The sequence below is a fragment of the Notolabrus celidotus genome, chromosome 14 (genome assembly GCF_009762535.1).
Source record: "Notolabrus celidotus isolate fNotCel1 chromosome 14, fNotCel1.pri, whole genome shotgun sequence".
Classification (NCBI taxonomy): Eukaryota; Metazoa; Chordata; class Actinopteri; order Labriformes; family Labridae; genus Notolabrus; species Notolabrus celidotus.
This window is the reverse complement of record NC_048285.1, coordinates 27,209,564-27,225,366: the sequence shown is the minus strand read 5'-3', so window position 1 is coordinate 27,225,366 and position 15,803 is coordinate 27,209,564. Positions and strand designations below refer to the sequence as shown.

At 42.3% G+C, this 15,803-nt stretch overlaps 2 protein-coding genes across 5 annotated transcripts in view; one reads left to right on the top strand and one right to left on the bottom strand.

Moving 5' to 3' along the window:
* The window catches only part of LOC117825972 (LHFPL tetraspan subfamily member 6 protein), a 46,821-nt gene extending 34,223 nt beyond the window's left edge, over nt 1–12,598 (bottom strand). Inside the window, exons 1-2 of the mRNA XM_034701989.1 lie at nt 12,264–12,598; nt 10,790–11,306 (exon numbers count right to left, since the gene is read on the bottom strand). Coding sequence (XP_034557880.1) covers nt 10,790–11,174 — 385 coding nt within the window. The 5' untranslated portion in view covers nt 11,175–11,306; nt 12,264–12,598. The remainder of the gene's footprint in view (nt 1–10,789; nt 11,307–12,263) is intronic.
* A 2,361-nt stretch (nt 12,599–14,959) lies between these two features.
* cog6 (component of oligomeric golgi complex 6) overlaps nt 14,960–15,803 on the top strand; it is a 32,726-nt gene continuing 31,882 nt past the window's right edge. For 2 of the 4 annotated variants that reach the window (XM_034701446.1, XM_034701448.1), the window contains exon 1: nt 14,960–15,174. In XM_034701446.1, coding sequence (XP_034557337.1) covers nt 15,040–15,174 — 135 coding nt within the window. In that variant the 5' untranslated portion in view covers nt 14,960–15,039. The remainder of the gene's footprint in view (nt 15,175–15,803) is intronic. The other 2 variants (XM_034701445.1, XM_034701444.1) reach the window with 1 other exon arrangement.

Genomic DNA, 15,803 nt, shown 5'->3' with positions numbered 1-15,803 from the left:
TTTATTTTAAGCATCAAACACTGGCCACTGCAAGGCACCGGGGATTTCAGCAAATGTTGACCCTCCCTCTCCCTCCCTCTGCCCCTCCCTGCTTCTCCTTGGGGTCTGCACCCCCTGCTGCTGTGGAAACAAGATCTCATAATGGGAGAGCCCACCCAACTGCTGCCAACCAGCTGGAATGAGAGTCTGGGAAGCAAAGCAAAACTGGAGTCACACTGCGTCGCCTTCCACCCAAACACTAAACCCTCTCTGGTCTGCACGAGTACAGGCGTGGGCCTCAAAGTGGAGATTATTGTTCAGCTTGTGTCAGCCATATGAAAACTGAGGAATGCACACTTTTTCTTCCCTGAGACATAATTTCATGGGGCACAATTACAGGGTTGTCATTTTATGGTAATGACGGGAGTGACATTCTGCTTATTCCTACACCAAGGTGCCTTTGATGTTGTGTTTCTGCAAGGCTTCAAAAAACCCACAATGCACACTCCTCTCCTTCAAATGAAGTCGTATTTGTATTGATCAGTAAACAAACAAACACTCACTATCTCGAGGGTCTTGCTGCCTCTAATTTATATAAGCTGAGCACATAAGGGAAAAATCTGTGACTCTGTTAGCATGCACAATCACAAGCTAAATATAGATTTTCTTTACCGAGCTGCTGTAAAGACAACAAAAGGAAAGCTGTGAAATATATTCAATTCAAACACTTTCTCTTGTGTAACACATGCAGGCTGGCTCATTAAAAGCCTCTCAAATTAAACTTGTAGTAGCGCTGAGGATGGGGAAGCAGGGTGGGTGTGTGAAGGGGGTGGAATATATTTACCCTAAATTCCCAGCATTACTTACGGCAGACAGAAAAGACCGGCGCTGGCCTCAGCACACGAGACATTAACACAGTGAGCAGCGTGCAGGCGACGCTACACGCTGTCTCACAAATACACACAGACACACGAGAGGGAACAAATTCACACTTTACAAAAAGACACATGTCCCTTTCACACATGGAGTGCTGTCATGAGTCATTCACAGGTTGTGGGACACTTGTGACGGACAAATGCGTGTGCACAGATGACCTTTGTCCTCTGATGTGATCTTCAGCTGCTTTTTACGGCACCTTCACCTGTCTGCTCGTGTGTGTGTGTGTGTGACCCGCTGAGGGACAAAGCTTCTCTCCAGAGCTGCACACTGACCCTGATTTAATTCTCCCGGAAACAGAGGCGGCTCTTTTCCACACATTACCATCTATGAGAGCTCTGGCTCTTCACTGGGCTCTTGAAGCTATTCCTGGCCCTTCAGGGGTTGAAATGCAGGAGATACTCAGACACATGGAGTCAAATTAAATGAGACATTCTCCAAATCAAAGGGGACAAAAGGATAAAAATGACTAATTCTTTAGTGGGTGTTCATACTGCCTCTTACGGATATGGAAGTTTGCAATATAATGCACGTGCGGTTTGAGGCTATAGAAACCAAAGACAGGCAATTACTGTGGATTCCTTTACCAAAAATAAACTGCTCTCCCGGCTATTCTACGCTGCTGTTTTATTTGCAGATCTGTCTCCATACATCCAGACATACTCTATTTCCTTGCTGGCCTGCTATTCGACCCAAGAGAAGATGGCACAAAAGACTATTGACCTCACATTCCCCCCTCACTAGGAAAAACAGGGTATAATTAACTGTAGTGTTAAAAGCAGGGTGCCTCTGAGACTGTAAAACAGGGTCTGAATACTGAGAGAACTACTTCATCCCACAGGGCTCAGACCCAATCCATCTGATCCATACTTATTCATTTATTCAGCCAACTCATGGCCTCCCAATCCCTCGGAGATGTCTTACAGGTCAAATGTGGGCTTTCTGTCTTCTTCATCGCTAATTAGACATAACATGTGCTAAAGTTCAAAAACACAGTTTCTTCCTCCCCTTGTTCTCTGTTTTTGTTTCTGATCCCAGCGTAGGATTTTATCCGCCACAGAAACAAGGACTCAGACGGCTCAAACCGCAGGAGAGGGGGTTTATTCTTGTATCTCTACCTGTGACTAAAGTATGGCTCACCATAAATACAGGCCAGGGCTTTGACACCCAACATGCCCTCCACAATGTGTGTCAGCAGTGATACAGAGAAGCAGAGCCTCCACCATCTGTTAAGCATCTGTCTGAGCTGTGATTCATCCCTTCACACATATTCGCTGCTTTAGGTGTCAGCGGGAAAGACGTGATGTGTGTTAACAATTACTTTTCTGTCTCCTTCACCTTCTCTGTTAAAGCGGAGAGAACATCCTGGTTAATCAGCGCAGGAAGCTAAGAAATTAATAAGGCTCCTGAGCTGTAAATCTGCAGCTCGACATTATTTTCATCATTAATGAAAATGTCAGTTTGATTTTAAGTCAAGGAGGGTCGGTCACTTGGTTTCAGACAGAAATATCTCAACAACTATGGGATGGATCGCCATTAAACTTGGTTAAGGCTTTAATGGTGTCGTCAGATTTTCAGGCTTTTCATCTGGTGCCACTATAGGGATGCACTGACCCTACTTTTTAGGTCCTGATACCGATATCGATACCTGGGCTTTGGTATCTGCCGATACCGCTACTAGCCGATCCAATCCTGGTATTGATTTAACAATCTCTATTCCTTAATGTGAGGATAGAATCATGTTTTGGCAACTTCAGGCTTTTCTGACTTGATGGTGAACTGTACCTGGGTTCCAAGTGCTAAACCAGAGGCTGGAATCCCTTCATTTCAAGGATCTGGAACAATTAAATCCAATAACCTGTCCGTTTTTTCACACTATGAATCCATTAATAGAAGGTTTCTTGCTTCTTTGCAGTAGGCTACAGCTGACGTAAACTTCCTCCTTTGGGCTTCCATTATATTTTTCAGCTCGACCCCCATCCGTCGAAACATTAGCACTGCAAGTTGCAAGTTTCTGGCACAGTCTCTGTAGTTGTCCTCCATCATGCTCCACCAGGCAAAAATGCACAGACCGGCCGGCGCTGATGACGTAGGAGACGCACATGGCTGTTGTTCATGTAATGTTGAATAGATCTGTCATATGGATCGGAACTATATATCGGCCCCTTGTAACCGATATCCAATCTAGCTTTTTGAGCCCGATCTAGCTGATATCCGATACTAGGATTGGATCGGTGTATCCCTACTATCATAGTGTCATATTCTTAATTTGTGCAGTAGGTCATAGGTCCAATGCTTTCACCTATGACCTAACACCTGAAAAACTGACGACATCACCCTCACCTCAGCTTTACTCAGTGTTTAGCACTTATAGGCATGCTGGTGCATTTAGCTCAGAGCACAGCAGTTGCTTAGTGCTGCCTCCAAGAGCTGCTAGCATGGCCAAGTAGTCCAATCAGTCTTGTTGATTTTGCAATTGATTTGCCAATCAAGATCAAGTCCAAACGGTAACAAAACTCAACAAAAATAAAGAATCAACTGGCTTGTTTAGTCTAACCAAAAGTGCCGTTCACGTGAATTTGGAATAATCTGAGAATGCTCATTTCAGTTGCTGGAAACCCTCAAGTGTTCGATATTTCTGCTTGGTAAACTTGGTTCAAATGATCAATTAGCATGGCAAAATTAAAGTCCTCAATCTATTAGAAGTCTAGAACTGCCTGGCTGCCTTGCTCTGTGCTTTTACTGCCAGACACAAACGCAGACACAGCACACACGTTTTTGGAACAGTTCTTTTTGAGTGACAAAAACAACCCGAAACGCAGCACGCCAGCTTCCATGGCAGTGAAAACAATGACTTAACAGAGGAACAGACTGAAATAACCCTTCTGTCTGTCCTTTGGTTCCCCAGACTTCCTGTTTGACAAAACTAAATCCCTGTTGATGCCGGGCTTTCCGCCCTGTTTCTCTCCGTTTCTGTCTCTCTCTTTTTCTTTCATCCGTTCTCTCTTTCTGGCTTTCTGGCTGAGCCCAGGTCCACTCCTCGGGTCACTTGGTACCAGCCCAATCTATTTTTTTCCCCCTGCTTGCAGACAGCAATAAGCAGTGGAGGAGAGTGAGGGAAGGAGCTGTGGAAGGAGAGAGGAAGGACACAGCAGAGAGAGACAGAAAGCAGAAATAGAGGAAAGGTGAAACGAGACTGAAATAGAGAGTTTAAGAGTCGGAGCACCCGGAAATAATACTCCAGGAACCAGAGAGGTTAGACAGGGGGCGCGGCCTGAGTTCATCCAGGGAAAGAGTGAAGGGCGAAGGGGAAAGATAGACCAGAAAGTAGGATAATACAAAGTGCCTTTCGTGCAGTGGCTACGTCTCACTGCTCTTTGGCTCCAAACACCCTTGTGGTGACGTTGGGGGGGTTTGAGGGAACTGTATGTTGAGCAAAAATAGCTGCCCGGTTGGATGAGCACATTGCGGTGTTGCAAGAGTGGTCTGCACTTTAGGTGATCAATCAACCCAGAGGAAGAGTCAACCACTTTATAACCATCAGTGGCCGGAAACGTAAGCAGTGAAGAGTGAGCGTTTAAAAACCATTACACAGAAACGAGTCCTTATTTAAAAGGCCGGGCTTCTCCTTCTAAACATATGGGCTGCTGGTATCTCATTAGCTTTTTGCAATGCCTACATGGCAGATGAGACAGCGTAGTCCATCATCATCGCCCGCAAACTGGCAGGCCTGCAACGATGAAGGAATACAGAGCGGCTTTGGAGGTAAAAGCAGAACAGTGGATGTCAGTGAATATTTACCTATCACCTTGGAAATGTCTGGTGGTTTGACACCATTAGACAATGACTGTCAAGAGGCACCAAAAACAGACAGAATATTCCCCCAGAAAAATGAGCTCTTCATCCCAGAGTCGTCCTCATATGGATGCAATTTCATTTTGTTGTACCTCTTGAAAATGAGTGCCGGTGCTGAGAGGGGAGTGGAAGTACACATTCTGGGACTGGGCGGGATCCAGCTGGCAGGGACTCTCAAAGCCGACACAAGGACAAAGCTCCTGGCTGTGCTGGTATGGCTCTCAAACAGGACAACACACTCTTCTGCCAAATAGCCCTTGGCGGCATTACAGAAGCCACAATGGCAGCCCATCTGTAATTTATTTACATGTCTTTAAATTCACTGCTCCTGCTCATGCCCTTGACATACACTCTGAGCTGCAGAGGTGGTAAATCCAATTTCATCTGGCCTCAACACATGACCAGGATACTGTATTACATGTCCTGTGTGTGTGTGTGTGTGTGTGTGTGTGTGTGTGTGTGGGTGTGGGTGTGGGTGTGTGTGTGTAGGTGTGTGTGTGTGTGTATGTGTGTGTTACAGGTCCCCTCTGGGCGAACAACACAGCTACTCCAGAAAGTGATACAGGGACTGAAGCGAACCTAACTGTAAAAGGCCCAGAGTTAAGGGTATTTCATGTTCGAGCCTGTGGCTTCATATTGTTCATTTACTGACACTCCACCAGTGTGAGCAAACGAGCTGCTGTCACAGAGGTGTAAACACAGCCAATCAGCCAGAAAACAAAACGGAGAAGCTTTCCCAGAAGGCAACGCAGCCAATTATTTGATAGTTCAGATCAACTGCGGCTTCGGCAGAGGCTGGCGTTGAAAGTGTTCAACCAGCGCAGCCAACAGGCCGGCACAAAGCGAGGCTAAAACCAGTGTGTTACATTGTTTCCCCTACAAACTCATCCTTTTACACTGACAGACCAGTATTCATTACTTTATTCAGTCCCGCTTTCATGTAATTCAGCATCTACCTTCTCGTCTTTGAAGCTCAGTCCTTGATTTTAAGTTATAAAAGTATAACTAAAAGCCGGTCAGAAGATCCTGACGTCAAATAAAAGACGACTTTGTCATCCCGCTCTGGAGACCTCACATGGGAGCATAAAAGCATGAAAACCCACAGTTTCTGATCTCATTCCATCAAAGCGCTGTCAAAACTCAGGGGTAATATTTAATGTACAAGAAATTAAATGTCTTCAGTCAATAATAAATGCTTTTAGCCAATTCCGCAGAGATGGCTTAGATAATCCTCCCTAAACACTGAGAGTGTTTTTACTCCTCCAAACAATGACAGACTAAATTAGCCTCTATAGATTCCCTGCTGCCCACAACCTTCCCATACGGCAGTGAAATATGCTGCGTTGAGCTGTTTCGCACTTCTTTTTTTTTTCTACATCCCTTTGGGACTCAGAGGTCCGCTCCTCCTCTGAAACAGCAGCAAGCCCATGTGAAGTCCTCTGTTTGTACCCTACATTATGTTCCAGCAAACTCCCTGAAAGAGGACAAGAGCAGCACTTCATGCATCATATCGTTTGTCTTGCCTTCAAGGACACGGCGGTTCAAAACCATCTCAATAAAAAACAGCCCATATCCTCCCACCCCTGAGCAGCTATATCTTCTGACATTTTTATCAAGGGGAGAAACCATTTCAATCCGGCTGACATTCTCCGCAGGTCAAGGCAATATTTTTGAGGTGTTTCAGACAGGTCCTGCCTCTTCTTTGCCTCTTCTTACGTTCTGGTGGAGTGTTTTAAGCTTTGATTGCTGAAAAATCAATCATAGTGATCTTTTATTTAGCATGACAGCTAGTTTGTCTGAATGATTGTCTTGAGGAACAACAGGATATTGTTCTCTATGTAAATTGTGCCAGTTCTCTATCCATGTTAATAAGGCTCACTCCCAAATAGAAAGGTAGGGGCCACTCAGAATGGAGCTACTGGGGGAAGGGGCTGACATCTTTGGATGGGAATTGTAGCACTGTTAGTTCTTCCATATTTTTAAGCTTAATACATGGGACATGTATTGAACTTCTAATGTATGTATTTCCCTCACAATTTTTTTATTTATTTTATTCAACCTTTATTTAACCTGGTTGGTTCCATTGAGATCAAAGATCTCTTTTCCAAGGGAGACCTGGCCAAGACAGTCAGCAAATCCTCCAAAGGTTGCAAAGGCATTGTAAAAGTTATTTGCAAAGAAGTGGGCTTCTTCTCACCAGTAACCATCAGACGACCTCAGTTTGCAAAACATTCACAGAAGTGTCTTTAACTATGTGGTTACCTGCAAATGGTATGTTTGGAGGACCATTTGGAGGACAGGATGACTACAACACCTTGAACACTAAAGGAAACAGCCATGGTACCATCTGTTGTAGTGTGCAGAAAGGAAGTGAGGGCTTAAGTGGAAGAGGGAAAACGTATGATGCATCCTAAGTGAGCAGCAAAATCTACAGTCCACAGAATCAAGGACACTGACAAGAAAATCAAGCAAAGAGGGTAAAATAGTTAAAATACCATGACCTTTCACAATAAAATCTCTATAAGAAGAACAGCAGACAGTACACGGTCTAGGTGCCGTTTCCTCAAAGTGCATACAGGAATTTTAATCTACTATCTTATTACAAAAATGGCATTAACCAGTCACCTCTCCAATATTAAACTAGAAATGGAGCAGTCCAGTCATCCAATGTCAAAGTGTCAGCCTTCATGAAGAAATCAAGCTGCAAAATGTCAAAACAGACCAAACCCAAACTACCTATGTGGTGCAGAGAGTAAAACTATGGAAGAGGAGAGAACTAGCAGAGTTAATTAAAGGCATTCGTTAGCACTGGGAGTAAATCCATAGAATAAAATAGTGTACATAGAGCTCTCAAATCCTCTCTGTTGAAAACAAACGTTAAATAGCTTTACTCCTGCTGAGCACAGCTCTGCTTGAGGCACCCAAAAGACAAGGCATGGCTCTGCAGGGGGGGAATCAAAATCCCTAACAACCAAATCCAAGTGAAGAATCTTTTAATGTCTGAACCTCCCCTCAGAGCCACAGACATATTGAGTCTACACCGCCGCATAACTAAACAAAAACTACAGTGAAGGCAGTTGTTTAATGTAAGCAGCACAGAGTTCCCCGGCCTTTGATTTATGAGCCAGAGCGGCCTCATGGTCTCACTCTCGCACTCCGACTCACTGGGCCTCTGCCATTACCAATTAAGCGGCTCAGGACTTTAAAAAGAGGGGCATTATAAGAGGTAAACAACAACACCAGCAACAGTAATACGTACGTATTAAGTTTAGTTATTCTTTCAGTCTGGCTGCAGCTAATGAGATAAGGCACTGATAAATCCTTAAAGCTTTAATCTATTTGATGGGATTGAGATAAATTACAGGGAGATATAGAGTGGATGTTTCACTTGTGGCAGCCTGGAGGCCCCGTCCTCTCTGAGACACTCTTCATTAGTGTCCAACAATAGGAGCAAGGAAGACACAAAAGGAGAAAGACACTGGCATTAGACTGTGAACCATGAGGCTCTTGTTTGAATTTGCATGCATTGCCTCACTGACTCCTCGCCTCATTTACTCCCTCTCTCAGGTCCTGCTAATCGCTGAGATTTGATCATATCTCTCGGCACACATTCCCTTTTTCTCCCTGCGGTTCTCAGTTAATAAGAAGTGAATGCCGAATGTTTCAATCATCAGGTATTCTTTCCTCCTCTCTCTAAACTTACCCTCCCCGCCTGGACATTTTCCACTCTCTCTGTAAAGTGATCGAAGACAAAAACACGGAGCAGCCCACTGAGCTTCCAAAATCTGTCACTTCCAATTAGGCCTTCAGAGACGTCTCTGCCCTTTCGGATCACACACATTCATAAAGAGGACCGAGCGGTGCCCCTTGCATTGAACCCCACAGTCCTTTGCTCCCGCTCCGTCTAAATTCATGCGTGTCTGGATTTGTGAGTCTGCGAAGGAGAGAAATCACGAGAAAGACGGACGTGGACTTTTTAATCCCCTCACCAGAAATAGCAGCCTGCTGTAATTCTGGATGTGTGGGGTTGCTGTGAGGTTTAAAGGAGCTCTCCTTACATAAAAGTGCACATTTCTGAATAAACTAGCCAGCCTTCACCTTCATCATCCTCCATATTATACATCATTAATACTGATGTTCCTAAGTAGCTAAGCCCTTTAGAAGTAGGACATGGTGCGATGTGGTGGTCCTCTGCAGATTTATCCTTCTGAAAAACCTGCCAGCTCTGTCAAATCTGCCTGCAACCTGCTTCTCTGTCACATCACTTCTTTAAAGCCGAGCTGAAGTGATGGGGATTGCAAATAGCAGGCTGGTGAGCCACAGTATGTGAGAGAACATTTTGGAGTTAATGAGAGGGCTGGAGCACCGCAGCTTCTTAAACTAGGGCAGAGAAACTCGCAGCTTCAATGGAAGCCTTCCCTCAGACCTCACGTCCCGGGAGAACACATGAGCAAAACCAACCGTGCACAAACACTCACACACACACACATACACCCACAAAGCTGGTGTCGTGTGGAGCTGTGTCCACTTACCGTAATCAAACAAACAAATAAACAAAAAGTCTTTTACTGACAGAGCTGCATTGTGGACGGAACTCTATTTTGGAAAAGAGAAAGAGCGAGGGTTTCTTTTCAACTTCAAGAGGCACGATCTGGATCGGACTCAGAGCAAAGAAAACAATGAAGTATTTTGAGCATGCTTTAACCCAAATAAAGCTCCGTTTTATCTCATTTCATCATTCAAACAAACAGAAAAGACATGAACTGATGCCAAAAGTTGGTTGCACATAAGAGAGAGAGTACATCATGTATAGGGAGGTGTTTTTTCCCTTCAACACATCAAATGTTTCATCTGAGACTCATCCAACTTTACTTCAATGGAACCGAAAGCTCAACAACTCTCCCATCACTAAACTCGATATGAAATCAGGTCATTGTACTACATTACTTTGTGCAATAATTCCCTTAGTTCATTACAGAATGGGTTTTTTTTAAAAGACATATTAGGAGACTCAACACCATCTACAAAGTAACATGACTAACATCACAATGGGAGACGTTTGAGAGCCAAGTATCTGAGGAAACAACAGCTTCTTCCGGTGTGTCAGCAGGTCTGCTGGCCAAGAGATGACAGCCAGAGGTGAAATTTTCATGGTTGTTATCATTACTTTCTCCACCTTTGTTTCCTCACCAACTTCATTAGTTTCATCAACAACTTTTGTCTAAGAGTCCCCACTGACTCTTTGAAGAATGACAAAAGAAATGTATAAAAACTGTGATGTACCTTAATACTCAAAACAGACCTGTGTATCTGAACACACCAACATATCATGGGTGGATATGATAACAACACAAGCATCAGTGACTTTGTACATTGATGGTGTTGCAGCTTTCTGATATCTCATGCTTTCTGATGCTGAAGCATGAGAGCTGGAGATCAGTCATCTCACCCATCAAACAACAGAGCTAACAAATCTCAGATCAAAACTCCTCTGCTCTAGACCAACTCACCGACAGAGGATCGCCCATGGACCTAAAAGTGCATTGGAGCTCAGCTACTCTGATGCAATTATTCCACTTAAGATATTGTGTAGCACATTGAGAGTAAAACCAATAGCTCTTTGACTTCAGATCTGTGCAGCTTGAACGTTTGTCTAAGATGCATTAAGAAATCTGACAGGGGTGCAATTTTAAGCGCCTCAAACATGGCCTGGATCCACACTGAGTTGTACTATTTATTGCATCTCCACACTTTGAGGGGAAAAAACATCTGAATCTGCAAAAAAAAAAAGGCTTCAGACCATAAGTTCGAAAGTTCTTGAAGATACTTCTAACACTTCTTGTATTCTACCCAAGCAAAAGAAACCATTCAGAAATATTTCATGTGAAAGCTCAAAACCCGACAGCCCCAGATCTCTGCATGGTTGCAATCACATCTCTAGCTCAGTCAGTCAAGTTGTGGCTTGTGGCTTGTTTGCGGCAACATAAACAAACTCAACATCAAGCATACAAAAACTCACCTCCAACGAACTGGATGCCTCCAGCCACACGCCCGATTGTGCGTGAGATGAGGTCAGAGATGCAGCAGCCCATGAGAGCTGTGAGCGCCACCAGCAGGAGGAGGCCACACCCGACCCCTGTCACCACTGTGCAGATTCTCCACTCCAGACTGGGGATGCCGTTAAAGGAAGCATAGCGCCCGCACTGCTCCAGCATCACGGTGGCCTGCCTCTCCTCATCTCTGACCGGGTAGGAGCAGCGCCTGAAGGTGCCAAAGGACACAGGCTTGTCCATCTGCGTCCCCAGCAGCCAGTAGGGCATGAAGAAGCCGACGCAGGAGGCAGCAGCACACAGCAGAGACAGCAGGGCCCAGATAACACCAGTACATGTCAGGCTGGACGCCATGGTAAACAGTCTGTGAACGGTTCACACAGTCACTGAACCAACAGCACTTTTATGAGCAGTCACTGTGTGCAGGAAGCCTCGCAGTGAGCATTTAACACCAGCAGTCTTCACCTCGTCAGAGACTCCGGGTCCCTGTCAGGAGAGAGAGACACATTCAGACTGAGCTCTGCCAGACAAATCATCTGCAGGAACAAGCTGGTGGCTTTGGCATCAAATAAATCACAGCTTGACAAGTTGAAATCCAGAAACTTATTCTGATTTGAAATGCATCTTCCCTCAATATACAGAGGAACGAATCTCAATGAGTATAAAAAAGCCTCATTAGTTAGACATTTATCCATAAAGTGCTTTACGACATGAGGAAGAAAGCAGATAAGGACTGAATTTATTACCTTTATAAAAGGGCTGGTTCAACTGTATGAACTTATTTATGACTGGATTCATGGTGGCATCAGTTTTGCATTAAAGACATGCAAATAAGCCATCAACTGGAGTTTTATAAGCTCACTATTCTCCTTCACAGTTTTCCATTTGAGAGTGTTGGCCTCTGTGTTGAAGGAATGTTAATAAATAATGAAACTTACGAAACAAAACAAAAAGTAAGGTAAGCCTCTAGCTGAGGACAGATAGTGTGGATGTGTTTTTTTCTGGCCACAGTGGAAAATCATCTTACAAACAGTCCTAATATTGGAAACATATTTAACTATTCATCTCAAAGTCTGACCTTAATTGGGACAAATTCTATAACTAGTGTTGGATTGCTCTAATTAAGACAGACATGACTCTGCTACCAAAGAGCAATAACCTTCCTATAACTTATTAACTTTATAATGAAGCTACAGACAGCTCAGTTAATGATGTGCTGCATGAGACTTTGACATAATGGAAATAGTCGTATCAATATCACAAAGCCACATGAATATGAAGTGTACTTTAGAAGTCTGTGCTGCAGGAGCAGCCTCCACATATATGAGGCTGTAGTGATTTTTCGTCGGGGTGACCTCACGCTGTTATCGCAGGGCTCACACTGTCGGAATGTTAATAACGAAAACAGGGCAGAGAAAAAGGGAAATGAAGAAGAGAGCTTACATGCTGAGAGAGCTCCGGAAAAAGGTGGGCTCGGTGAACACTTGGTGCTTATTTCCATCTGCAGAGTCCAGCTGTGTTTGGTCTCAAAGCAAACTTTTTTCTTCAGCCGTGGAAGAAAAGAGGAGGAAAAAAAACGCCTTAGACGAAAAGATGTTAATCCAAAAAAGTGATCAAATGATCTGCGAGTCACTTCCTCCTCGTCAATACATTCAGCTGAGGCAAAGATCAATAATTTACTCCTGAGCGGTGGACAAACGTGCCGCGCTGACTGACTGGACTCCAGAATGCTTCCACATTCCTGCTCAGAGAGAGAGAGAGAGAGAGGGAGAGAGAGAGAGGCAGAGAGGCAGAGAGAGAGAGAGAGAGAGAGAGAGAGAGAGAGAGAGAGAGAGAGAGAGAGAGAGAGAGAGAGAGAGAGAGAGAGAGAGGCGGGGCAGGGAGGGGGCGAGTCCATGAAACACTCTCGGGAGGTGACCATCAATCACACAAATCCCCACCCAGAGGCTGGACTCACTGCTACTATCATTCCCTACATGCTCATGATGCATTCAAGAACACCTCGTAAACTGCTAGATTACACCTGAAACGAACAGTACTCAATCAGGTAAGCAAACTGTATAGCCTACATTGCGTTACGCACGGTTACGCACTATGGTTACGCAGCATGAAATTCAGGAACGTGAGATGAATTTAGCAATTAAGTTATTGTGTTGATTTATATTAAGGTTTTGTTGTTGTACTACTGTTAGGCTACACTGCCACTGACAGGTTTTCAAACAATATTTGAAGAGTTCATTTGCAAAAACAGACATCTCAGTTTTTTATAATTTTTCAAAAAACACATTTCCTTTGATATAAATGTTTAATAAAGTTACATTTCTAAGATACCACTAATTAGTAATGTCATTTTGACTTAATAGAAGCCACCCAACTTCCATTGGTTGATAATACCTAAAGCTTGTAATAGAAAAAACGTGTTTTTTGAAACATTTCTTTAATATTTTAAAAGTGAGTCATCTGTTTTTGCAAATGAACTCTTCATTTGTAAAAACATATTTAATAGACTTTAATTGTGCAAGTAATAATTTGAATATCTAACAACCTTTGATTTACTGCCATGAAATGTTGAACATGGAACATACTATGAAAAGTACACCATATAATAATATGATGCGTTTTTGGACTAAATCTTGCAGACAGACAGGGATTAACGATTTTCCACAATTCTGTTACAACCCAATTATTTGGTTCATTTATCAAACTCTATTTGAGTCAAAGATAATATTAAAAACGCCTTTGGATGTTAAATTTAACTTTTGACACAGTCAATTATGTTTTAATTTCACACTTTGCCCCTTATTTTGTGGATGGGGGATCAGGGACTCTTTGACAGCAGGTGGGCTATTTAACAGGTAACTAAGCCCAGCCCCTAGGCATCTGGGAAATTACATCATTTAAAGGTCATTCCAACATTCTGAGTAATAAAAGCCCAATCCTGTGGAACATGTAATGATTATTCGCAGAATTGTGCAGAAAAGGGTAAAATATATTAACATACTGGAGTAAACTGAGAAAATATCCTATTTGAATAATATTCAATTTAGATATTTCCATCTGCATTGAAACGCAGCATTTCTTTCTCACTGAATTTCAAGTTATATCAAGTGTGTATGTGTGTGTGTGTGTGTGTGTGTGTGTGTGTGTGTGTGTGTGTGTGTGTGTGTGTGTGTGTGTGTGTGTGTGTGTGTGTGTGTGAGAGAGAGAGAAAGAGAGAGAGAGAGAGAGAGAGAGAGAGAGAGAGAGAATTAATGAACCTCCCAATAAGCATCCTTCAAACTAGTATTCAATTTGGGCATCCATTAAAAATTGTGTTCCAGTCTCTCTAATCTTTGAAAGTAAGTCAGGCTAATTATCCAGACCAGTTATCTATTTAAACAAGCTACTCACCCCTTGAGCCCACCTCTCTGCCTTGTTAAGCATGACTCTGAAATTAGTATCTTGTAACAGGCGATGTGTTATCATTGCTTGAAAAAAATCAATCATCCAGATATAGGAGTTATACATATATTAAATATTATCATTTGATTTGATGTCTTTATTTCGAACATTTAAAAGTAAAATAGAAAAAAAAACATACAAGTAAAAAAGAAGAAATAGTTATACAAAAAAAAACACCAAATCAATCAGTTCCATTAGCAAGCACTGAAACATTTTATTTTACATGTGTGCAAAGGAGTAGGAAGAAGTTAAAACTTATCTAATCCTACCCCCTTATTCACTATTTTCTTGCATTATACGAGTGCATTCTATTACTATTATAGTGCCATTCTAGTGCATTTTATTTTATTTTATTTTATTTTACTTTATTTTATTTTAATTTCATTTTACTTATTGTAACTTCTTCTTGATTGTACTTATGTCTGGGTTGCTGTAACAACTGAATTTCCCCCCGGGGGATCAATAAACTAATATCTTAATTTCTCTTATCATTCCCACCAAACAAATCTTCATAACCTATCTTCATACTTACACCTACAATCAAAAGCAAACCCCTCATGATTCTCAACATATCATGGCTTGATACCTTTACCTATTATTCTAATAATCATACTTTGGTGATATATTTCCTTTAAAAACTCACATTTATTTGTGCAAAATTGAATAACTGAGTAGCGGAACGTTCTATCTGTTTGGAACGTCATGCATACCGGACGTTTATTCCGGATGGACCAAAACATCATTGGGAAAGTTGACGTGGAGGAGCCTGTGTACAACCATGGCTGATACTAAGGTAGAAATGTCGACTGAAAACTCCACAGTGATTCAGAACACAAATTCCACTTCTCAAACCAACAACCCACTGTCGAGGAAGCTCAACAAAATCCTGGAGACGAGGCTCGACAATGACAAGGTGAGGTTACATCTTCAGCTTCTCACTAGCTAGCTTATAGGAGCTAATGTTGCAAGCTAGCCCTGTCACTAACGTTCAAGATTCTCCTCATAAGAGGTATTTAATTCAATCTATGGGATATTATTCAGAGGTAAGGTTACTGCTACCAGTTGACTGCGATAAGGGAAAGTAAAAACTTGTGAAATTAAAGCATGTACTCGTTAAAAAGCTACGTTTACATGGTGCTACAGTTGTGTGTATAATTCTGGTAAGGTACCCTCTCTTAACTTAAATTACAAGAGGTTAACAAGCAAACACAGGGAAACATAATCTAAAAGTGTGCTTTCTTTCCTCAAAAATGCACCCCTGTACTCTCTATGCTTTAACTATACCGCAGTACTTTGTCTGCAAAGGGGGACAGCTTCTCAGGGATAACACTTGTTTATTTTTTATTTATTTAACCTTTGTTTAACCTTTATGTGTGTACATAGTGTGTATATATCTGTAATAGTTGCCATATTTTATTTTATTTTTAATTTTTTAATTTAATTTAATTCTATTTTATTTTATTTTATTTTATTCTATTATATTTGACCCTTTCATTGCTATTATTATTGTTATTATATTTTTTAACTATGTTAGTACATTGT